Source organism: Lipophrys pholis (assembly GCF_963383615.2).
Source record: "Lipophrys pholis genome assembly, chromosome: 20".
NCBI lineage: Eukaryota > Metazoa > Chordata > Actinopteri > Blenniiformes > Blenniidae > Lipophrys > Lipophrys pholis.
Genome location: NC_137648.1, coordinates 3,164,606 through 3,190,464, shown reverse-complemented (window position 1 = coordinate 3,190,464; position 25,859 = coordinate 3,164,606). Strand labels below are relative to the sequence as shown.

Genomic DNA, 25,859 nt, shown 5'->3' with positions numbered 1-25,859 from the left:
TAGAGGACGGGAGGCCATTTTGATCCAAGAAAATGGGAATTATGGGAAATAAGTTAATATAACATAGCTACACGTGTAATTTAATTAGTTTGGTCAAATCAACATGCATGCATTGCATTTTCTTTACCTTTAAATGCACGTAGTAGTCGAGTAGTTACAGAGTAATCCCAGTCCACGTCTGGATATCTTCTTAAACTCAACACAAACAATGAGTCTGAGGGGTGAATGTGGCCCCAGAGCCACCAGTTGCACATGTTTGATCTGGACTGAAGGTAAAATATGTAAATCATAAAAAGGTTTCTGCAAAGACTGTAAAAAACAACAACAACAAAAAAACAACACTATTATCATGTCGGCAGCATAGTTAGAGGCTGCTTTGATGGCTTGTTGGTTTTTCTTTTTTATTATGCTGTTTCTGTTTCTGCTTCTCCTGTTTCTTTTTTCATAGGATTAACAAGCAGAACTGGGCATTATGGTAATAATCACATAACAAGTCTTGAGGTGTATGATGAAAAGATTTGGCGAAACGCAGCTCCAGCTGGGTGACGTGGTCGGAAACATTGCTCCGGGTCTCATTACCACGGAGAGCGGCCTCCGTCCTGCGCGTCAGTAATGAAATATGTTCCTCTCATGTCTCGGGGTGCGGCGTTGCATAGCAAGCGTCTCCTACAGCCGAGAAGGTGACTGAGGGATTATGCATTCCTCCTGTATTTTTCTTTTTTTTTTCTCTTCCCCGTCTTTTTAATCATAATAAAGGGGAATAATCGCACACATACTGCCGATATGAGGCCTATTTGAATCCACACAAACACTCTCCTGCTTTGGCTGTCATTCACAGTCAATAACAGCGGCAGCCTTCACATCCACCAGACGTCTTTAATCCCTGGTTCAGTGGCCTACAGCTCAGGAGAGAATTCATATTCACAAACAATGAACAGACTGTCTCAGAGCACAAATATATGTGCAAACTCAAGCTGACTGATATTCCTCCGTAATAGACTTTGGATAATGGAGTTCATCTGCATGAAAATATTTTTCAAACGCGGTGCCAAACCCGGGGTATATTGTTAATTTGAACTTGACAGCATCTTGTTTTTCCCCACACGTGTCCCCATTATTTTGTTGTTTTTTTTTTTTTTACTCCGCCTGAGAATAGCTACCACTCTCCCTCTTTTCTCTCTCTCTTTGGCAATACATTTCTGATTTCCATCCAAAAGTTGTACTGTTGACATCACTCTTCCAACTGCGGGGAAAAAAATAATTAGTTTCCTCACAGCGTGCCGACATTAATATTAATAAGTTACTGACGTACATTCTGTGTCCCTAACTACTTGTCATTTAAAATGTGAGCCCATGAGATAGCGCTCTAAATATATCCGCTGACAGATCCAGTACAGTAATGAGCTTGAATCAAGTGTCTGTCACAGCAGGGCGCCATTACTCCTGTGTGGCACTTAGAAGAGCCTTCAGGGTGATGGATGGGTCAGAGGTGACTCATTTTAGCAACTGTTGCTGCAGGTGAGGCTTTTTAGTCGTTCTTCAAAGGCACAATCTGGAAGAGAAATCTGGGACTAATTTGAAGCGGAGTAATAGAGGATGTCACACTCTTGACAGTGCCGAGCGGCGAGGCGCCGATCGGAGCTGTGATCCGGAGATTTCTCGCCGGCTTTACACTATTATCTTTTGCATCCACGAGAGTGTGGCAGGTTTCAGGTGAGGGTGTGAAGGCGGACATCAACATAGCGTACATTTCCATCGGGAAGGGGGAAAAAAAAACGAGCTGAAGTGTTCGACTCAGTGTGCGTAAAGGAAAATAGAATGGAAAATGTAACTATTGTACATGTAGGTGGAAGTGTTCATCCTTCTCCAAGCATGTCTGCACTCAGTTATTTCACAACATTTCAATCCAGTTGGACTCAAAATGTGTCACAAATATGTTATTTTTTATTATGACAGATTTTTTTAATGGAATAAACAGCCTCAAGAGAGTACCTCTAATTTAAAAAAAAAAAAAGAGGAAATTTGGCATAAAGATCAAAATTGCACATACTAAATGGAATTTTATTTTTCTATAATTCCTGAAGAGCAGAGTTTGAAATGCGCCTGTGTTGATTCTGCAAACAGATTCCACGCCATCAACAGGGGTTGCGAGGTTTTATTATTGCGTGAGAGGTGCTCAACTCAAGGGCAATTACTACTGAACTGGAAGATTTATTCATTTATTTGCGGCCAGTAACTTGAGTTAGCTTAAAAAAACTATGTAGTGTCCTTCAGAATTCTCTCTGCAGGCCCTGACATCAGGTTATATGAGGCCTCTACTTTGGAGCATCAGTTATTTTACTGCCCTGCCTTGATATTTGTATGTATTGGCGTGTATAAAAACAATATCTTTCTTATTTCCAGCTTCACTCCAACATGGATAAAGATGACGGCAACGTGAAATACGTCCTGACGGGAGAAGGGGCGGGCACCCTGTTCCTGATCGACGAGAAGTCCGGGGATATTCACGCCACCAAGAGGCTGGACAGGGAGGAGAAGGCCATGTACACGCTGCACGCCAAGGTTTTGGACCGGAGAACCAACGCGGAGATGGAGCCCGACACCGAATTCAACATCAAAATCCACGACATCAATGACAACGCGCCAAAATTTGCGAAGGAAATCTACTTTGCCAGCGTCCCTGAGATGTCGGAAGTGGGTGAGTCGGTGCACATTAGTAGGAACTGCTATCAGGAAACAGGTTTCTATTAGTCCTGTGCAACCTGTGACAAAAGTATTGATACTTCCCATATCAATTGTGCTTTTGTGAAGATCAATTTTCATGCCAAAAGGCAAAATCGCAAAGTTTTTGACTGAATTTATTGTGGATGAAAGGGATTTTTCTATTGAGAACCTTTAATCTAGTTGTGCTGTGTGTGGATGTGTTTGCCAGGGCCGACAATAGCTGATCATAAAGGTGAGAACAGCAACAATACTTTGTCCAATATTTCAGAAACATTAACAAATTTAGCGATCACCAAAGTTTGACATATTTTTCTTACAAAGCAGGCCATACCTTAGGAATTTTGTTTTTGTAAAATCATTTACAAGTATTTACAAACCCTCCGGGTCTCACACTATTACATTAATTGTGCCACTGCAAAAAAATAAAACCTGTTGCATTAAAAGTTTGACACTTTCATGGTGTGTTGCTCCACCAGAAGGCAGCAGTCCCACAGCTTTCTCCTCTTCCTCACAACACACACATCGAGATAGACTTTTGTGATTGCTGCATTAACTTGTACAAGCTTTAGGATTGGTACTGGATCAGTAACAGATTGCTATCAGCGATACCAGCCTTGGTTTTACTTGGGGTTGGATCATAAATAAACTCTCTGGTCTTGCAGATCATAGTGCTTAGGTGGTCGCAACATGTCAGAGTCACATCCACATGGATGGTGGGACCAAGGCTTTCCCAGCAAAACATTGTTCACAGCATTGCACTGACCCACCGGCATTTTTCTTCCCGTTATGATCCCGGTGCCATCAGAGGTAAGCCGATGCCTTGCGCATGGCTGTCAACTTGATCCCAAACAGAACCTTCTTCCATTGCTCTGTGGTGCAGTTCTGTGTGTTGGGTGTTCGACACGGTTCAGACTGCAGACCCTTCATACACAACAAACTGTGCGGCACTGTCTATTGCGAGACCCTTTCATAGGAAATAACTGTAACTACGGTAGCAGTTTGAGCTACAATAGCATAAGTGTTGATCTTCTGTGGCCATGTTTTCATTTCACCTCTTTCCCTTCCTGCATCACATCTGATAAATGGAGCTGCAGGTTTTGGAGATGCTTTGACCCAAATCCTCACACTTCCCTTTCCTGAACATCCATTTTTCATTTTCCAGTGGTATTCACTTCACCTTCTCCTTGGTCTTAATGTTATGGCTTATGACTGTAATAGTTGGCAAACCAAATCAAAGTCTGGTTGGAACCTCACTTCCTGTTGTTTTTCTCATTGCTGAGCCCTTCAGTGGGATGATTTCAAGGCACCCCATCAGACTGCAACAAAGAATTCAAAAATAAATCGGGAATATAATCAGCACACAAATTTAATAGAAAACTAATTACTTCCCATCCATTCTTTTTAAGAAGTGATGCCATTATACAGTTAATAGAATATGTCCAAACACCGTGTTGTTCATCTGTCGGTCGGACCGGTCGAACACAAAGCCGCATTCAGCTCTGCTCAGCTATTCCACTCTTCGCGGGATTGTTATTTCTTTGCTTGGGCCTCATTGGACATTCACAACAAGTATTGCCATTTGCCATTTTTAATAGGCAATAGAAATATTGAAAGTTTAGATTGTCCCAGTCTTTCCAATTAAGGATCTGCTTCATTGCACTCCACTTCGTTCCATTCAAGTTCCACCAATGGAGCGGTTGGCATGAATATAAACAAAGCTTATGAAAGTAGTGCACGCAACTTTGAAATCAATCCGCAATTATGCAACGACTAATTAATACACAGGAGCAATCAAGGGGAAATCAAAACCCCCAATTGGTTATGTGACAAATAACAATACATTTGGAATTCGTAATGCGATTGTTTTGTAGATTTCCAAGCCGCCTGGACGCAGGTAGACGCAAAAGGTGGGTGAGGGTCACCGAGCTCGTCTCCGGACTAATAAACTGCCTCATATGTTCAAGCTGAACACTAATCAAGCCACCCAGGCATGCAAGCAACCTGCAGCCTCCTTTTCTGCCATCAGCGCCGGGACTGAGCGGGACAGAGCGGGACAGATGTTGGAGGGTTCATTAGTATGCACGGAGACAGTCGGACTGGAACAGGACACGGCAGAGGTCTGAATGCCAAGGACAGGATCTGCGCCGTGGTGTTATTGAAACGCTCGGCTGGATTAAACAAGACCTCATGTGGAAGTGACTCCGATGACTGACACGCCGGGAGTCACGGCGCTTCTCCCATCAATCAGAAGTTTTGAAACATCGGTGACAAATTATCAAGCACTTTGACACCTTGTGTGTATCATTTATTTGGGATGTCTTTCATTTCTGGGACCCTCTTTTTTCTTCTTCTTCTTCTTTAGAACAGATGATTTGTAGTTTGTCTAGTTTGTACATTGTAGTTATTTTAAAATGGGATTTTCTCCAGTCTGATTGGCTTCGACACATTTCTGAAACCAGTCACTTCATACTGGTTTCATCCCTTTGAGCTGTTTTACTCTTTTAAACAGTTTTTATCAGTTTTGTCCACTTGTAGCTATTTCACCTTGTTTTTTTAACCCTATGCAACTTTTTGAAGTAATTATTAGCCATTTTAGGTTTTGCTTCTAATTTGACCTCCCACATCAGTTGTTTTAATCTTTTCAATTTCAACTATTTGTTTTTCTTTTTAATGTTTTAATTCATTTTTATCAACTTTTAGCCAGTATACAAGAGATATCTTGAAAGTTTATTTTTCAAATACAATCATAATAAGATAAATGTGTTTATTTACATCTAACTTAGTGAAAATTTCAGGGAGTCGTTATAGTGGATTGGAACTTAAAATCTCACTAATACACAGTATATTTTATTAGTGGGATATTGCAGGTTGAATTTATCTTAAGCGTTCAATTATAGTGTAATTAAACCCTTTAACAAGCCTTTTTCTTGAGGTTTTTTTTTTTTTTTTTTTCAATAAAACTTTGAAAAATGTGCCTATGTATGTGTTGAAGTTAATTTCAGAGAGCCATGGGTCTGCTTCAAAGACTGAGTCTGCTATAGAGGCTTTACTTTAAAGATCTGGGGTTAAAGTTAAAGGTCTGGATCAAAGACTCTCAGTGGATTACAAAGCTCCGATCGAGTTCAATGAGTCTGCCGATGTAGTTTTAAGAGTATGACTCATTCAAGGAGGTCTTGTTCGAAAACTTCACCTCTGGTGGAGAGATAATTCATATTTACATCCAGGCAAGAGTAGAATCAATGATGAAAACAACAGTTCCAGAAGTTCCCCGAGGTGATAAGTAACATGTCAGTTTCTTGATGGTGTCTCCCACTCAGATTAAATTTGGATGTTTGTTTTCATATATATATATATATTTTTTTCCAGGTACATCTGTTGCCACCGTAACCGCCACCGATGCCGATGATCAAACGTACGGGAACAGCGCCAAGCTGGTGTACAGCATCCTGCAGGGACAGCCTTACTTCTCGGTGGATTCGGAAAACGGTGAGACGAACCCAGCAGGGGCTCTCTGGAGAAGGTTTTCTGATGCAGCGCTGGGAGGGAGGGAGTTTCCAAGAATTAAACAAGTGAAAAATAAGGACTTTATCCACTTCTCAGTGATTTTAATCTGAAAGACCTCAGGTACATATTTATTGGACTGATCATTTCAGACTTTTACTGTGTGCCTTTTTAGTAAGACTCGAGACATCTGGCCATGTTCTTCGATCTTTTAATATGGTTACGTGTCATGAGTAAGCCTTTTTTCATGATATTTATGAAACGTTATATGACTGAAAATTTGTTGCAGGTCAATTTTTGTATCATCTGAACTATATGTCCCACTTGGTGACTGGTCATGCCACTTATAATAAGCAGAAACCTCGACATAAAGATACAGTAGAACATACTATCTGGGACCACTCGATGTCACTGTGTGACAACTGAATGCTGCTACAGTTCCACAGGCTTTTTTTGACAGATGTGAAGTGTAGTCCAAAACATACGGTAAAATTGAAGAAAACACGGCTGATTTTGTCAAAATTAACATTCTTAGCTCTGCACACAACCCAAAAAGTGTTGGTCTGTTCCCTTAAAAACCATTAGGTTCATGAAGGTATCTCTTAATGGACATTAAGAATTTTTTTTTCCATTTTTGAAATGTAACTGGCTCAATCTGAGACACATAATATTTGGTAAGACAGCAAATTAACTGACTGAAAATCAAGTTTATCTTAAAGTCGTCCCAAGTTGTTGAGATCTTTGTATATTTCCTCCCACAGGAACCATAAAGACAGCACTGCCTGGCATGGACAGAGAAGTGAAAGAGAACTACCAGGTGGTGATCCAGGCGAAGGACATGGCCGGACAGATGGGGGGGCTTTCAGGAACCACCACGGTCAGCATCACGCTCTCAGACGTCAACGACAGTCCGCCCCGCTTTGCAAACCGTGAGAGCGTCTTTCTTAATCTCGAGCTGATTCATAATGAGGTTCATGGAAGACGTGATTAAATTCCCCTGTCCTCCGTCGTGTGTAGATTCCTTTCGTGTGACCGCCGTGGAGTCCACAGAGATCGGGGGCGCCATCGGGCGCATCAAAGCCGAGGATCCCGACGTGGGGCGCAACGCTGAGATGGAGTACAGCATCGTGAGCGGGCACGACATATTCAACATCATCACGGACCAAACCACACAGGAAGGAGTCATCATTATCAAAAAGGTGACTCAATGTAACACCGTCTTCCAAACGTTGGGTGAATTCTGACAAGATATTGGGCAAATTATAATGAAAGTTTGGGTTCATTATAACAACTGTAGTCTTGATTAATTGTTTGAAGAAGATTTATGGTTAGTTGTGATTAGGTATTGTAATGGGAGTATTGATTCGTTGGGTTAACTGTGGAAAAAGGTTTTGATGGTATTGAGACATCGATGACAACTATAAGTCTACTTATTAAATAAAAGGTTCACACACATCGTTTTTCAACATGTTAGAAATACAAGCAGCATGATTGCGAGACCCTGCGACTCATCAACTCGCAATCCAACAAATGTTTCAAGATATCATGGAACCTCTTGTAATTGGGTGGACCTCTTTAACCATTGGGACAGGAATGGATCTGATGGTTTTGCAATCCAGGGTTTGGTAGTTTGATCCCCCATCTGATTCCATCCATGTGTCAAAGCGTCTTTGGCAAAGGTATATAAAGAAATATCATCTTGCAATAACCAACCACATGGACTGGAGAGTCCAGAGTGGACCAAGCCCTCACCCATAATTAGCTGGGATTGGCTCCAGCACCCTGCATGGATGGATGGATGGATGGATGGATGGATGGATGGATGGATGGATGGATGGATGGATGGATGGATGGATGGACGGATGGACGGATGGAATATGCAATCAGGTGGGACTTGGATTTCTCTCAATTCATCCACATTATGGGATTACTCCTTGTGTTTGAGACAGAATCAGGAAGTTTCTGTTCCACGTACAATGATAGCATCTTTATCATCTAACAGCAGAAACTAGAAACTAGTTGGTTATCAGAGTCTGAAGCCATTGGATTGAAAGTCTGACATATTGACAGAAATGTCAAAAATGTTGCAATTGCCCAAACGTCATGTTGCTTTCACCAGATTGATCCCGACGGCACCATCAGACAAAACATCTTGTGACAAGTGAGCAGAATGAACAGCCTGTGGCAGACCTTTCCTATAAACGTCACTCAAAAGCATTCACAGTCATATCTTTACTGTCCCACAGTCTCACAAAGGTAACGGAATTTCACAACAAAAGACAACAGCTTTCATTTTCCTCGCTTTACAAGTTGTTATACAGGTTGGTTTGATGGTTTAATCCTTTCTCGGATTGTTTTCAATGGTTCAGGTTGGGATGAAAATCCAAACTTGAAATATATTTCAATTCAAATCCAACTTAAGCTGCCTTCTCATCTCGTCTTTATGTGTGAAATCTCCTCTCTCTTAATTATAAAACAGCACAGTTTCAGATTAGAAGCAGCCTCTTGATATCACTTATTCATGTAGGAAAGATATGACAATGTATTTCTGAAATGCAGTGCGGAATCAGATAGCCTAAGCTTGTAAAAATGAAAAGGAAAAAAAAAAATACCAGCAAGCATTTTGCAGGAAACTATTTTTAGTTTCCCCCGTCTAAGATCTCCCAGATCAGTATTCCTCACTTGGATTTGTAAGTTAGAATTTGGAGTATGAATAAGATAAAGGCAGACAAATGAAATGCAATGAATCGCCTATCAAGATCCCGGAGGCGAACTGTTTCGTTTTAAGGGAAAGTCTTCGGCTTGACTTCTGATGCTCTTTCATCTCCAGGCGCTGGATTACGAGAGCAAGAGGGACTTCGAGTTCAGAGTGGAGGTGAAAAACACCTACTTGGATGCGCGCTTCATCCACGGTCTGCAGTTCCACGACTTCGCCACGGTCAAGGTGACGGTGGAGGACGTGGACGAGCCTCCCGTCTTCACCCGAAACCCGTACATCATCGAGGTGCACGAAGACACGGCGGCGGGCAGCTTCGTCGGCGTGGTGTCGGCCCGAGACCCCGACGCCGACAACAAGCCGGTCAAGTGAGTGCGCCGCTGCCGCCGCCGCCACTGCCGCCGCCGCTGCCACCGCCGCTGCTACCGCCGCCACCGCCGACCCTGGAGCGCGTTTGCACCACGAGTGTTAAAACTCGTTTTAGATCAAAGCCCACATGCGGCGCTGTTTGATCTCAGTGGGGCTGTAAACTGCACATATAGAGAACTTCAAAGTTTCCCTTAGGTTTCAGTGCAAAGGTGCACTTTTTAGATTGTCCGCATTTGATGAACTTTATTCAACAAAACCGATAAACAACCAGATATTAGTGCAATAGTGACTAATTCTAGCAAAAAGCTGGTTGCTTTAGCATGTTTTCACAAATCCACACATTGCACAATCACATGGCTTCAGATATCCCAGCTTCTTGTGCTTTTAGCCATATTAACAATTTTACCACTTTCACCATTGCCCTTTATTTATTTACACACAAAGTCAACGCTTCAGGAAGCCAACAAAGAGCCAAAGAATCCCTCCTTCCTCAGCAAAAACGTACACTCAAGTCAAGTTTTTTGCAATATTGTTGTAATTTAGCGTCTTCAGCGCTGGTTGTTCCAGCTTCAATTACACTTCTATGAAATCAATACTGAAACAAGTGATACACGCTGGAAATCCAGTCTTCTCTTATCAGTTTTTACATAACGAGGATGAAAATATGCTCACTTGGCTAAATCTGATCTATCAGCCGAGCCATGTGTCACAGCTTGAGAGAGGGAAGAGGATGGTGGTGGGGTGGGTTGGGTTGAGGGGGGGGGGATTATTATTCACGGGTCCCTCCTGGTGATTTCCCAGCGGAAGATGGCGGCGGCCTTCTGAAGTGAATACAGACGCTGTTTATCTCCCAGAATTATAGAAGAAGCCCTCTGTGGCAAAGTCAAAGAGTCTAATTTGCCGTATGGGTTCGCGCTACTCCGGCACCTCCCGGTCTCGAACCGGCGCCACGTGGAGCCTCGCGTTCCATTTTCACATTTCGCTCGAGCATAAGCCCCGACTTTGACAAACGAGGAGGCGCGGAGAGGAGACGCATCATCCTCGGACTACACGGATTACATTTCTTACTCGCTATGTAAAGCACTTTAGAGAGTCGGACTCGTGAAGGAGGATTTATGCCAGTGGGAAGGATCACAGCCACATTTCTTTCATTCTGCTATGTACTGCATGCTGGAGGTCATTTACATGAGACATTTTGCAGGATTCAAAGGGAATGTGGTATACCTACAAGGATACGCACGTTTCTAGAAAAAAATATTTATGAAAACTGATAATCCAGGCGGTAAATTTATCAATTCATCCGACTGATATTCGCTCCATTTGGTCTAGAAGTTGGCTTTCCATTGGGAGGAGCGGCTCCGGCTGACCTTAAACTAAACGTCAATCCGATTGTGAGACGTCCTTCGTAATGCCGAATGCCACTTCTGCAAAGCCTTTGTGCACCTCCAACTGCCTCTATCTCTGCGTTCGGTGTTCTGGGAAATACGCGGCCTGTGAGCGACTTTTGGCTCTTATTTTGTTAAAGTCGCTGACAAATGTCACTGGTTCCAGGTTTTCTTGACTTGTTCTCTCGAGTGTAATTGCTGCAATTAAGCGAAACACGTATGCAGTAGCGAGTTTGTCCTTTGTCTGGCACCTGTACACACACACACACACACACACACACACACACACACACACACACACACACACACTCCATTTCCGGGTTACCCTGCACATGGGATCATTGTTTTATTTTATTTCTTTTGCTGTTAACTTTATCATGCATTTCTTTTTCTTCATTCATTCATTTGTATTTGACGTTATTTAATTCCGTGAGAAAGTCACTTGCGTTTTGCACGTTTTCAGAAATCATCTTGCTTCTTTCTCTCGCAAGATCTGGTGATGAAGCTCAATGGGGCAGAAATATGAAGCCTCAGATCTTCTTCTTCATTTGGGTATAACGGCAGTTGGCATCCGAGAAATTTCATCAGCGCCATCTGCTGGTTCCAGCTTGTCCACAACACCCTCTCCGCTCCAGAAAGAAAGACGGCCTCAGCTATTTCACCCAGTTATTGCTTGTTTGGTTTGAAGATTGAAATGCCATTCTCACTACATCTATTTTTGAGCCAGTGTTTGTACAAAATGTTATATTGTTTTGTTTGAACAAGTGTTGCATGCATGTGGATGAGATATTGTGGAGATTTACAGACTTCTGCCTTCTAAATGTTTGGAAAATTCACAACAGACCACAAGTTATTTTCTTCCCCCCTCCGATGCATTATTAATACTCATTTTATTACCATTAGAACATGTTCATATCGTCTTTGGATTTATTGTTACAGGGAAAATCTGTTGGCCTCGTAAGATTTCACGACATTTTCCTGGATCTTGACGTTCTTGAGTAAAGGAATGAGTTCTGTGGAGAGTGACAGATTGTGTGTTTTGCACTCGTTTGCAGATACTCCATCGACCGGCACACAGATCTGGAGAGGCTGTTCAACATTGATTCTGTGAACGGGACCATCACAACGCTGAAGGCTCTGGACAGGGAAATGTCCAAATGGCACAACATCTCCGTGGTGGCCACTGAAATAAGTACATACCCTTCCAAGAGTCTCTCTCAACATTTGGTGTTCAAAGTTGAATTGCGATTCGCCATCAGTATTGATTAATTGACCTCTTTTTTTCCCCTAGACAACCCACGTCAGACCACCCGAGTGCCCGTGTTCATCAAGGTTCTGGATGTCAACGACAACGCTCCGGAGTTCGCCATGTCGTACGACACGTTCGTCTGTGAGAACGTGAAAGCAGGACAGGTGCTGAGAATTACTTTCATGGGGTATATCATGACGTCTCGGAGCAAGGCTGGATATAAAAACACAACAAGGGTGTCTCATTATGTGGAGAGTTGTCTTTATGTACATTAAATATCTTTTAACGCAACATTTTAACGGAAAATGTGTTTCAGAAAAGTTTTGCATTCACACATTAAGTTTTAAAAATGTCCTGGTGTCACGGAAATGGCAGAAATGCTGAAAATGTAAAATCCTATAGCAGAAATGGAAATTGAGTATTTTCAGAAAGTTCCACCTTGGGAGCCGTTTTCAAAAAGTTGCGTTTTCAGTGACTCCGAGCACCATTCCCGTCTAAACAGGCACCCAAAACACAAGTTTTCCATTTTCACTGGAAATAAGTTACCATGTAAGTTCGGCCTTTTACGCCGGTGCGATTTAGTCCGGGATTTATGTTAATAGATGTTTTAACCTCCTTGGAAGACTTGAAAGCTTTTATGCCGTTTCCTAAGGTGTTTGCCTGTTTGTTCTCTGGCCTGCAGCTTATTCAAACCATCAGCGCTGTCGACACGGACGAACCGCTGGTTGGACACAAATTTGTCTTCAGCATCAACCCCATGAACCCAAACTTCACCATCGTGGACCGGGAAGGTGAGAAACTGCCTATTTTATAGCACAGTATGGCCAGTGTGGCAGATAAGACCTCGGGGCATTCATTCATGTTGGATTACTTTTTAATAAAAAGAAAATTTCTGTCATACAAATGTAGACATCTGAAAAAAAAAACTACAAAAACATAGCCAGTGTTGTGGAAAAAATCGAAATGGCTGAAACAACTGAAATATAAAATGTTTCTATTTATCCTTATACTTAAAATTTAAATATACGCTGCTGCTAATGTTTTAGCTTCAAAAAGTCAGTAACTATTTTGGCTATTTGTCTTTCTTAATCTTTGCTTATTTCTTTTAAATGATTCGAGCCATTCTTAACCATAATAGCGTCGGATCAGTTTTAGGCATTTTAGCTGTTTTACCTTTTGAAACAGTAAAAAAAAAAAAAAAAGATTGCCGTTTTGCTTGTTTTCTTTCCTTATTAACCATTTTCTCTTCATTTTTTTAATATTATTTTTCCATTTTCAGCAGTTTCTAGGTATTCTTGCTTTGTTTTTATCTATTTTTAGCCACTTTAGCCATTTTTCATCTTTCCATACCTTTACATTTTAACTACTTTAACCACTTTTAGGCATCTTGGCTGATTTTATTCTTTTTAGCAATAATTTGTTTGCATGTTTGCTTGTTTTAGGTATTTTAGGTTACTTTATCTATTGTAATCATTTCCACAGTTTCATCTAAGTTGTTTATATATAGTGTATTTATTAGGAAATATAAATGTGAGCCACTATGGAGGAGCTAAAGAGTCACATGCAGGTCCAGAGATATAGGTTGCAGACAGGTGGTACAGTATGATGGGTAATGATGCAGCTTCTCGTGAATCCAACATGTCGTCCTGCAAAGGTTTGAAGATAAGAAAAAAAAAGTAATAAGACCCACAGTTCTTGTACGTCAGATTGTTATGCAGATGAAATCCCTCAACGCTGACGTCCCCCTCACAGATAACACCGCCAATATCCTGACGCGGCGGGGCGGCTTCAGCCGGCGGGAGATGAGCCTGTACTTCCTGCCCGTGGTGATCTCGGACAACGACTACCCGATCCAGAGCAGCACCAGCACGCTGATCGTACGCGTGTGCGCCTGCGACAGCCGCGGGAACATGCAGTCCTGTAACCCCGAGGTCCTGCCCTTCTCCGACGGCCTCACCACCGGAGCGCTGGTGGCCATCCTGCTGTGTGTGGTCATCCTGCTCAGTAAGTGTGTGTGTGTGTGTGTGTGTGTGTGTGTGTGTGTGTGTGTGTGTGTGTGTGTGTGTGTGTGTGTGTGTGTGTGTGTGTGTGTGTGTGTGTGTTTTCACCCTCTGTAGGTGTTTTGTTTCCTGCTCAGAGCGACACCTCAGCAGGAATCTGTCTCATTTCTGTCTCACGCCAGCAAAGCTCACATATACGCAAATATTTCTGGAGTAACAAAGGTCTTTTATTTATTCTTTTATTTTTTTATAGATTAAGGGCAGATCACACTTGATTTCCCAATGATGGCCCACATATTCAAAAAATATATTTTGAGTCATAACACATGTTTAAAATGTCTTTTACTATGCATAAAAATACGGGATTTCTTTGCTGTTTTAATTGATTTATTCTGAGTACTGTAGCAGTTTCATCCAGTTTTCTTGTTTTTCTTTTTATCTTTTTACGATTTTTTATCTTTTGTGATTTATATTTTTTGGGGGCCAATTTAGCTGTTTTAGCCGTTTGTTAGCTTTCTGTTTGTAGATGTACACATTTATGGAATTTCTTTTTTTTTTTTATCATTTTTAGCCTTTTTATTTCTTTTGTAAAGCTAATGCATTAGCATTAGCATCAGCATGGATTTAAATTTAAGTAAGGGATAAGGGATTTTTTTCATGGTTTACCATTTTGATTGTTTCAGAAATGTCTTTATATTTGAACATTTTCTTGTGGTATTTTAGTTATTGTCAGCAATTTAATCAATTCTAGCATTGTGGTACATTAGCATTAGCAGAAAATGGGAGATGCTCTTATAAGCTTGTAGCTGCAAATATTATTCTGAACATTGAGAATTAAAATAAAGAAATCCATTGATTTATTTACTTCACCATGTTACTTTTGGATCAAGAAAAAGTCTGTTGTATATCTAAATATAGTGAGTTAGCAACAAGCTCCTCAGCAAAGTTTCATTGACGAGAGTGCCATTGTGTGGCGGCGACGCAGTTTAAAAAGTTGTCAGTTCCTTCCGATCCACAGCAGCGTTACATAAGCAAGCGTGACGCACACGTCCGGTCATCTGTTCACTGACCTCCACTTCAATGCCGTGTTAAAACCCCGCAAAGCTCCTGAGCTCTCAGCCAGGAAGGACACAGGTCTAATGCCTCCGCTGGAACCACACGCACACGAAAAACTGTTAAAAAAAGAAAAACTCTCAGTCACGCGAAGAGGAAGTGAATAACTCGACTACTACAAGGTCGACCCGTTCAAAGAAGACTTTGATTAAAAGCTTCAAGATGTCTGATACTGCAGTCAAAAGAATGTAACTAAAATTAGGCAGTTTTTTTTTTTTTTTTGACAGAGCCAACTTTGCCCTCAATGATTCCAACATTTTTTATTTTGTGACTTATATATAAAAATGAACGGCTACATACCATCTAGAACCACAAGATGTCTCTGTAGGACAACTGAAAGCTGCTACAACACTACAGACAACCCTCTATTACAACTGTATATGGTTCGCAGTGTAAGATAAATGTCACCAAAAACAAATATAGTGACTTATATGAATTCTTTCCTCTGAATGATGCATTTTTTTCAATTTTTTTCACAAAGTAAATTAACGTGAAACAGGTTATCGGGGTGTTTTGCTCAAACAGTTCTGTCCTTATATAGTGACTTTTTCACGTGGAATAGCTGTGTACTAAAATATCACAACAAGTACAAACCAATCATTGTTAACAATTTAGAACTCACAAACTGTTCCTGATAACAGTAACTATGAACACTTTGGCTCCCTGCAGGAGCTCAGAACTTTTTTGTTTATATATGTTACTATTACCAGAGAATTCCTAAAAACCGGCATGAATGAAGGGATGAAATATGATCTATGCTCTATATTATACGCTGGTTTAAAACAGCCTGCTGTGTGATGTCTGTAGCTCCGTCTAGTGGCAGATATGTGCATGACAGTTAAGCCTTGACAAATATTCCCCATTTCTGACTGGCGAAGCGAACAATATATGTATATCAACCTGATAAATACAAAATAAAATCCTGTTAAAGAATGAAACGATCTGCAACCAGAAAATACAGGAGGTCAGATTAAGTTTTTCTTATGTGTGTCCCCCCCCACCCCTCCTCATTTATTAACAAACCTGTCCACTTGGCAAAACAGCCCCACAGTTTGCTGGGGGAAAGTAGGTCGCTTGTGATATATGCTGGCATACAAAAGCAGCACTTCAGCCCTCCCGGTGATGTGATGCAGTGTGTCGCAGCGTACAGGCGAGAGCGGGGACATTACCTTCCGTTTTACCCAGAAAACTACTGAAACGTGTGGTGCTTATAGACAAGTGCGCATCAATAAGTGATGGCTCTCCGTTGTCACTAAACCTTACCTTGCATGGGTAGTAACACATGATGGGAGCGTTTAGGGGTTGCTGAACATGGTGCATGTCCAATTTATTGCCTTTGAATGAAGGAAGGGCAAAATGGAATGCTGAATGAATGAATAGAGATTAAAAATGGACCGAATCCATCGAAAATGTGTTTATCACCTGTATAAGAGACCTTAGTCATCTAAATATGTAGGATTTGACAGAACAAAACAATATTGAGGCACACATTAAAATGAGTAAATAGTAACAACATATATGCAAAAGTGTTGATTATTACTTTTTCCATGTGTTAAATCAGTTATTCCAAATTTCTTTCAGACCGGTGAAGAACATGCAGTCAAATCAATATATAAAGAGACAGAGGACATCATTTATAGGATAGGTGAATGAAAATGTTTAAACCTTCCCTTTCACTCCATGTCAGGCTCGCCAAAAATTGCGTCCCTCGACATGCTAATTATATATTGTGCAAGTAAATGAATAATGACAATGCTATTTAATAATGTGTGCATGATTATTACCTTTTAACCTTTGTATAAGAGGCCCTAACTCTTACCATGTGTTCGGTGTACTAAATCCTCTATGTAGGATTTCTTGTAAACCGGTGAAGGAAATGCAGTCGAATCGATTCTATAAACGATGAAAATGACAAAATTCACAAGCTAGATGGATGCATATGTGTGTGGAGTAAGAGGCCTGAACCCTCTCCATGTGTCAGGGTGCCGTGGTATAAGCTCGCCAACTGTTGTTTACATGGAACTTCTCGCCTCCTGTCGAGGGAAAGCCACTTAAAGAAGTTTTCATGAGCGAGCGAGAGGCAAAAGTTGCATTTACGGATATTTCTATGTCACGTATGAACCCATGTCATATGTTGAATCGGTCGTATTGCAGGTTCGCTGCACTTTGTCTATGTCGACATTCTCTTCTGTTGAGGAGGCAAAGTAACTAAATGAATACATATCGTGGAACATTTAACAAAAATCTGCACGCGCAAGTGTTTGTATCCCTCGTAGAAGAGGTCTTAACTCTCCCCACGTGTCAAATGTAATGCATTTTAAGCTTGCCAAATGTTGTTTATGTAGAAAGTCTTTCCTGCTATCGAGGGAAATGCAGTTAAACGAATGAATAGATGGGAAAAAAAACCCAATAATATTTGTAAAACTATGCATACATATGGCGTTTTATCTCCAGTATAAGAGGCCCTGACCTTCTCCATGTGTTGAGTTTGACTCCATTTGTTGGGCTCGTCAGACATCGTGTATGTGGGATCGCAGATGAAGGAAATGCAATGAAATCACATCTAAATTACAAAAAGGACAGAATTACGAGAAATGTTTTGCGCACATGTGTTTTTATCCCTCGTCTAAGAGGCGCTAACCGTCCCCATGTGTCGAGTTTGACTGCATTCCCCTGTGTCGCAATGTTAATTTGAAGTTTGTGGCACTTCTCGACTGACTCCCAACGCTGACAGACGCGATTTTCTTGGTGACCATCTTTTCCTCCCATCTGCTTCTTTCAAGTCCAAATTTCGGATTCAGTCGGTGGGCAGATCTCCTGACACACCAAGTGCACCGAAGGTTAATCTCCACGCTCTCCTCTCGAGCAAAATATCACGACATCTGCTCATTATCCGACGCTTTTTCGCGCTTCTCGCCCCATGACAGACTGTCTCATTCACCTCTGCTGGACTCTGACGGTGCTGAAACGGCCCGCCATCACCAGACCTCCTCTGAGCTGTGAAAAAATAAATAAAGAAATAAATAAATCCACGGTGCCGGTCCGTCGCGAACGACCGTTTAAACCGTCAGCCCCGCCTCCTCCCGAGCCATGTCGCAGGCATTGTAATTAACACCCAGGTAGGAGGCAGGTAGACAACGACAGTACCTGCTGCGAGGGCAGGGAAAGGGAAGAGGAAGGAGGAAGGTGAGCACAGGATCCTAAATAAGAGATCGCTTTCATTTCGTGGCTTTTAAAAACTGCTACTCGCAGAGAAACCTGCTCAGTCTGCAGTATCTGATTTTCTTTTTTGGTGGGGGGGGGGGGTGGGGGTAGGGGGGGTCGGGGGTAGGGGGTGCGTGATGGATGTTTTGAAAAAGACTCGGTGCATTTTACACAGTGAATGTGCCATTCAGGGAGAAAGAGACAGCAAAAGCTTTTTCACTGAATCTTTAATAATAGGAAGTGAACGCCTGAGGCAGTGTTAGGGATTTGTCACTGGTAGCAAATGTGTCTCCCCTCTGCGCCTCTGCTCTCCGGTGCTCTTTAATGCATGACACATGTTCGGAGGCACACGTCTTATACTACTCTGTCTATCCCCCCCCCCCTTTTTTTTTTTTTTCCTTCTTCTTTTGCGTAGTGATCGTGGTGCTGTTCGCCGCCCTGAGGAAGCAGAGGAAGAAGGAGCCTCTGATCATCTCCAAAGAGGATGTCAGAGACAACGTCGTCAGCTACAACGATGAAGGGGGCGGCGAGGAGGACACGCAGGCCTTTGATATCGGCACGCTGCGCAACCCGGAGGTGATGGATGCTAACAAGCTACGCAGGGACATCATACCTGAGATGCTGTTTCCCTTTCGGAGGACGTCACCTATAAAGGATAACACGGACGTCAGGGACTTCATTACCGGGAGGCTCCAGGAGAACGACTCGGACCCCACGGCGCCGCCGTACGACTCCCTGGCCACGTACGCCTACGAGGGCAGCGGCTCGCTGGCGGAGTCCCTCAGCTCGCTGGAGTCCGCCGCCACAGAGGGCGACCAGGACTACGACTACCTCAGCAACTGGGGGCCGCAGTTCAAAAAGCTGGCAGAAATGTACATAGGGAAGAGTCCCGACAGAGAGACCTAAACCGACGCCGTGGCCGTCTCTCTCTTCTTTTCTCAAGCTCGTTTTTTTTTTTTTTTGTTTGTTTTGTTTAGTTTTTTCCCTCCGTCTGTTTATCTTAGCTTGCTAGCCAGGCATCTCATTTTGTCTCGTTTCGCTAGCCGGTTAGTCGGTCGTCTGTTCGCCTATCTGTCGAGCTATCTATCCGTTTATCTGTCTAGTTTGCTGGCTGGGTTGCTAGTTAACTAGTTGTCGATTTCTCATACACATGCACACGCACAAGACACGCTCACGTGCACTCGAAGATGTCCGTGATCCAAACGTGGAAGCAGAAAACCAAGACTTGAACTTGAGTTTCCCATCGACGGAGACGCAGTTAAAAAAAAAAAAAAAAAAAAGCAAACAAAAAAAAAAAAAACTAACAAAGAAAAAACAAGAAAAGAAAATCTCAAAGTTTAACCGTTTTTTGGTCATAATCAAGTAAAGATGCCTTTGAATTTTAGGACTTTTTTGTGAACAATGGTGTGGACAATGTGTTTTTGTAATTGACCTGAGAGATAGTAGTATTGTATACTATCGATGTTTAACGGTACTCGACTGGGTTCGGGGGTTTTCGGGGGTAGGGGGCGGAGTCAAGCGGCTTTTCCAGCCAGCTCCATTAAATACTGTACATGTACAAAGTGTTTTTAATGATGGACATCCTATATACTATTTGCTATCTTTGTTCGACAAGCAATGTTCATGTGGACGGTTGGTTGGTGCAGTTTATTTGTCAAACTGTGACTTCATTTCACCATATAGATGTGACATGTAATGGAAAGTGTATGTTGTAGGAAACTGTCATACACTGAATCCATGCTGTTTGAATGCTGAGTCATATTGTTTTATATTTATATTTTTATACTTATTTTCTTAATAAAATGATGCCACAAAAAAAAAAGGTTAAATGTCAAGTCTGTTCAATGGCTTTATGAGGGAAAGTAGGAAAAGTCATGTGATGACATACAAAAGCAAGAAAACTGCTGTGAAACCTGTGGATTTTTTTTATTTTTATTTTCCTGCAATAATTGGCCGTAAAATGTGTCCCAATATACATCAAAATGACCAGTATTCTGGCGTAGAGAGACACCCAATAAAAGTTTTCACTTGAGCATGTCTCATGCAAAATACAAGGAGTTTATGAATCAATCTACAATGCATGTGATTTCCAACGTCTGAATACATTTGCCTTAATTATGATGACATCTTTTAATTTTTTTTTAAAGGGGGTGTAAATCAGCTCAGCTTTGACAAGAGATGCTGCTGTTAATGTGCAGAGAGGCGCTTTTTCAGCTGGCTCCCCACGACTTTTATTTGTGGACTTCATTTTCAGATATTTGTTGTGTAGTACTCTTCTTACAATCGCTCTTAAACTTCTGATGCCCTTCGGTTTTTCACAGTTTGGACTTTGTAACCGATCATCATCTACATTGTAATGTACTTTGTTGGGGCAAAATTCAGATTTATTTGCCAATGTTTTTGACAACTTTCCACCATCAACTTGTCAAATTCCGAGGTATCTTTTTGTAAGATCAGCACTCCGGCATATCACTCCATTGCGGGAAAACCCGAAAATGATACCCTTTACCATCAGATCGTTCCCTTGTAAATGGCTTAAAATGCACACAAAACCCTTTCAATACTGCAGTTTGTGCATAATGACACTTATGTTGTTATTCTTGATTGATCACGTATAAATCTCACGCAAACTAAAAGCAAAATGTTCTCGCCTGTGCTTGAAATTGTCTTCCACTCAAACATGCGCCTTGCTGAAGGATAAAATCATTTTTTAACTCAACAATTTATTTATTTTTTTTAATAAGAATTTCTTGTTAAATAAATTACAGGAATTAAGACATGCAGGGAAAATACCCATAACCAGACAGTTTAGCCAATAATGACATTTTGAGCTTCACAAGCGACTGACTTCTCAACAGAAAATGGCATTCTGCAAACTCCACTTGGTTAATTTCACATCCATCTGCAAATGTTCTCTGGTACTTATTGAAGAGCGGGCAGCTGTGGAGACGCCCGGTGTCAATGATGGACTCACATCGCTTCACTTAAATTTCAATCCCGACCCCAACCAGCTGACTATTGCTGCTCAATGTGACGCAGCGCAATCATTAGAGACGCTGCAGAAGCCTCCACTCTTCTTCACTTCAGCTTTACTGTGTCCTGATTTCGCTTGTCGAGAGTAAAATGGCTTCAGACACTCTCCGCTCAGTTGTACGGTGCACAAGACGCTGTGAAAAACACATGATTCCAGACTAAAGTTTCTTTGATAAGCAAAGAAAAGCAAGTGAAGCAGACAATGGCGGCGCAGCTCTCACAGCATCACAAGGATCATTCAACAAAATGTCGAAGGGAGACGCGAAGGAGTCGAAATGACAATATTTAAAACTCTCTCCGAATGACACGTTTAAGTGCTCCTGTGCGAGCGACTCTTTGTTTCAACTTTGTTACAAGCAATCCATCACGGTTAAAAAGAAAGTGGCGCTTGATTTGCGAAGTCGGGCCCGAACTCTGTGAACTGCAATTTACACACTTAAGTAGTGATTAGGTACATCTGTACGGGCTAATGCGGCCAATGTAAAAGAAAAGCGATAAAAGTCTCGTCAATGTGAAGTTTACAATGTCAGGACATCGCAGAGCTTTTCGCCGCTCTTTTACTTTCGACTCACACCTCAAACCCATGCTGACTGATTTAGTCAGATGGAGCATAAAGAGCGTGGAACTGCATGTCCGTGCAGTTTGCCTTCGAGTGTGTTTTGCAGGTAATCACTAAAAATAACAGGCCGAGTGCTGTCACAGGAACATTTAAACGAGTGCATTAGACCCTGTTTGCACAGGAATGATTGAACCAGTATCTCCTCTGTATTCGCTTGAGACGCCACTGAAACAAAGATGTGGAGTTGAAGGAAATTGTGAGATATATCAGAGTCTTAGCGCCCATATGATTTAGGAGATTAAGGAAACAAATAAGAAAATCCAGCAGATGACAGGTCGCAAAGTCCAAATTTGAGGTACATTTTAGAGTACATCCCATCATCACGGCACAGAGCTCAAGGGGAAGCTCTGCCGACCACGAGGGCTGAACCTCCATCGGTGGAGGGGCTGCATTGAGTCAGTATCACATTTATATCTCGTCAAGATCTCACTGAATCAGTGATCAGCATTTATTTAGTCATTTTTTTGTGACGGTGACAATAAAGACATAGACAAAGGCAGGACAGTGTGAGGTGATATACACTGGAGAATACCATAGTCTGAGTCAAACCGTACAGTCTGTTGGTTTGTGGGATTCATGTGGCTGTCATGAGGGTTCAGCATTGTAGGTATCAGATAGATGATGACAAGGTTTTTAGAGTCATCGTTTAAGAATTCTGCGAGGTTTTTTCTAAGCGTAGTAAGTAAATTCAACCACTGAGTTGAGCATCTCTTGCCTTTTGTCTTTCCAAATAAACAACATTGTGTTTTTCTGCCGCTGATCTGCGAGTAAAACTAAAGGTTTCCAATGACGAGGCAGCTGTGACTTTGAAGTATTACCGAGTCGTGCAGACTGAAGCAGAGGAACTCCTCGTGACCTCCGACCAAAAGGTTTGTGTGCTTTGAAAAGCGCAATTATGTGGAAATAATAATCAACAGATGTTGGGGCGAGTAAATACAGTTTTGAGTGTATAGTTTGTGGGTTGTGAGGTGCGTTCTGTGTAGGATTTTAGTTGTAAATAGTGTTTCAGTTAAAGTCCGACGTTAGAGTCTTCATATGGGGATGTCACTAAAAACCAGAAGTTTGCATATATCTATTTTTTTGGTGGTTTGAGTGATTACATTCTGGATGTAGATATGCTGATTAATGATATTTTTCAATGTGACGTCTCTTAACTGTATGTATTGGCAGTGACAGCGATCATCTGGAATGTCATGAAAGGTCATGAGCATAATCAGTATTTTCAAAAGTAGTAAACCACGTTGAATATTAAACATTATTCAATGAGCACAGACTCTTCCCAGGAGCTTACGCAATCTCAGAGACATATCTAGTATTCCATATTCATTAAGTCTCTTGTATTTCCATGAGTATTTGTATTCATTTCTTTATTTACATATAAATATTCTATTATCTTGGGTGCCGATATCCTATTTTAACTATCTGAGTGACGGCGAGCTGCTGCGATGACCAAATTTCCCCACCTGGGATTAATAAAGTCTTATCTAATCTCACATTTGAGCTTGTTTTTAGTAGCTCGGGCCCATATTGTAGAGAAACAGACGATCCTACTCATTGATAAACACTAATGTAAAGGCTTTAATAAATTTGGCGATTGGAACTCAAACGGTGGAACAAATAAAGACTTTCCATTCTCTTGATTAGGAGCGGACCTACAGCGTCTCTTTTGTCGCACATGCTGCTATCGACCGCCGTGGCCTCCATCAGCCTGCAGACTCACGCTGATCCCGCAGAGCAAAGCTCGCCGAATACAGAAAAGATTGCCCGTTTTCCCTTATTGATCATCGTTCAGTTCACTAATAATGACAAGAGTGATTCATCACATCTGCGTTTCGGCACGTTACCGTCTCATAAATGAAAGCCGGCCGATCGATAAGTCCCATAAATGATGTTGTGGCGATCGCAAGTTGTTAGAATAAAGAGCAGAGTACTCTACTGGGTCAGGGATGATCGTAAACTGATGTCCTTCTATGTTAAATAGGAAGTGATTGAATAATCCATACATGACGGGGGGAAGTCCATAAGGAGTTTGCATGTTTTATTCTGCCTGTTTTTTTTTTTGTTGTTGTTGTTTTTTAAAACAAACATTATGCACATCTACGGTACATGGACGTATGACTGGCGTTTTGTATTCAGTATACACAACGTGTGGGAGAATGATAAAAGCACAACTCTGCTCATTAGAATTTGAAATCTGGTGGGTCTTTAAATATCTACTTCAACTGATGTCACACTAAATGTTTTGCACTCAAGTTTAATCTGTCCTTTTAATCTTCATTACATTTTATTAAATTCAGAAGGGACAATGTGCTCCTTAATAAAATTAGGAAAAGTTTTACCCGACACTTATTTTTTTTAGATGATTTTTTTTAATCCAAAAGGAGACAAACAAAATGTACCCTATGGATGGATGGATGGATGGATGGATGGATGGATGGATGGATGGATGGATGGATGGATAATCTGATGCTTCACTGGATCCTGAAATCCTCTTCAATCAAACACGAAACGACAAACTGCAGCAGCGGTGTGAGCCATGGCATTTTTCTTTTTAATATTAAACTTCCCGCGTATATATCAGAGATTTCATCATGTAATGTAAATGTGTGTCAGAGTCCTGGAGATTATGCAGTAACTGTGAAACACTGCTGTGAAATGATGCTCCACGTGTCATGAAAAAGACTTTCCCTTTCTGTCCAGTGGGAGAAATCAAAAGAAATGTTCTTGACTTGACCCGCGGTGCAGAGATTCAAGCGCCTGGTGAGAAGTGATTATTCCTCCCATCATTTCATTAATACTGGATCACCGCTATCTTTCATGTCTTGCCACTAATTTGACCGCAGTCACCTGCGTGGATCCCGCGACGCAGACCAGAGGTCATCTGTTCACCTCTGCCTTTCTGTTTGCTTTGCGGGTTGAAAGAAAGCGAACGCTTCCGATCCTGCTGACATATCGCTGCATGATTTGTGCTTAAGTGGAACATATCCTGTTTGATGTGAGGAAGGCATTAACATGTCACATGGAATAATACATGTGGGCATGTGCAGTTTTCATCAAACTGTGACAGACAAGCTGCAGTGAAGATTTTCGCTTTAATATTGCCTGCTTGCCGTTTTCATTGATTTATAATTGGTTCATTTGAGACACACCAGGTTTTAAAAAAAAGTTCAATCTTCAACCTACTGAAGACTCCCTGTGACTATTTATTTTATTTTTCACTCTAAGTGGTCAGTAAGTGTGAGTCTCTGCGTGACGACAGTATTATTGCTGGATGGATGGATGGATGGATGGATGGATGGATGGATGGATGGATGGATGGATGGATGGTTGGTTGGTTTCCGGAGCATTGAATGCTTTTTTCAAGAATGGATGGGTGGATGGATGTGATGATTGTTGGATGACAGATGGATGGTGGATGGATGGATGGATGGAGCATTGAATGATGTGTTCATGAATGGATGGATGGATGGACGGATGCAGGCACCGCACGCACCCCGAGCAGCAGCCAGGGTTTTTTTTTGGATTGTTTGTTTTCTGTTTCCACTGAAGTATTTTAGTCACCGAGCGTCTTTAAATAGTCAAATCAACAAGCTCCCTCAGACGACCCCCCCCCCCCATCCCCCGCCGTCCCCCGCCCCCCAACCGCTCAGAGACCAACCACACGCCTGACCTCCAGCTCCGACTCTCCTCCCCTGGTTGTTTGTGCACAGCTGCTCTAAGATCATCAGAGACGGCCTGCAGACACCAGGTTGGTGCCGAAACTTCAAGACATCAATTTTTAGGATGTTTTGCTGCCCCCTGCGCTGCTCTTAAGAACGGGGCCTCGTGTCACAATTCATAATGCAGGATGTTTTTTACGGGTCTATTGTGGCTGCAAAAGGACTAAAAGACGCAAAGTACTGCAATCAATAATGCAGGTGAAATATTGGTATGCAGACAAGATGTG

The 25,859-nt window shown here is 41.8% G+C and overlaps 1 protein-coding gene across 1 annotated transcript in view; it reads left to right on the top strand.

Annotated features, from left to right (window-relative positions):
• Positions 1-19,521, top strand: part of LOC308125737 (cadherin-10-like) — a 37,704-nt gene extending 18,183 nt beyond the window's left edge. The window contains exons 3-12 of the mRNA XM_080489697.1: positions 2,404-2,698; positions 6,091-6,210; positions 6,987-7,154; positions 7,243-7,424; positions 9,056-9,309; positions 11,751-11,887; positions 11,987-12,108; positions 12,627-12,735; positions 13,697-13,948; positions 18,677-19,521. Coding sequence (XP_080345823.1) covers positions 2,404-2,698; positions 6,091-6,210; positions 6,987-7,154; positions 7,243-7,424; positions 9,056-9,309; positions 11,751-11,887; positions 11,987-12,108; positions 12,627-12,735; positions 13,697-13,948; positions 18,677-19,167 — 2,130 coding nt within the window. The 3' untranslated portion in view covers positions 19,168-19,521. The remainder of the gene's footprint in view (positions 1-2,403; positions 2,699-6,090; positions 6,211-6,986; positions 7,155-7,242; positions 7,425-9,055; positions 9,310-11,750; positions 11,888-11,986; positions 12,109-12,626; positions 12,736-13,696; positions 13,949-18,676) is intronic.
• The last annotated feature ends 6,338 nt before the right edge of the window (positions 19,522-25,859 follow it).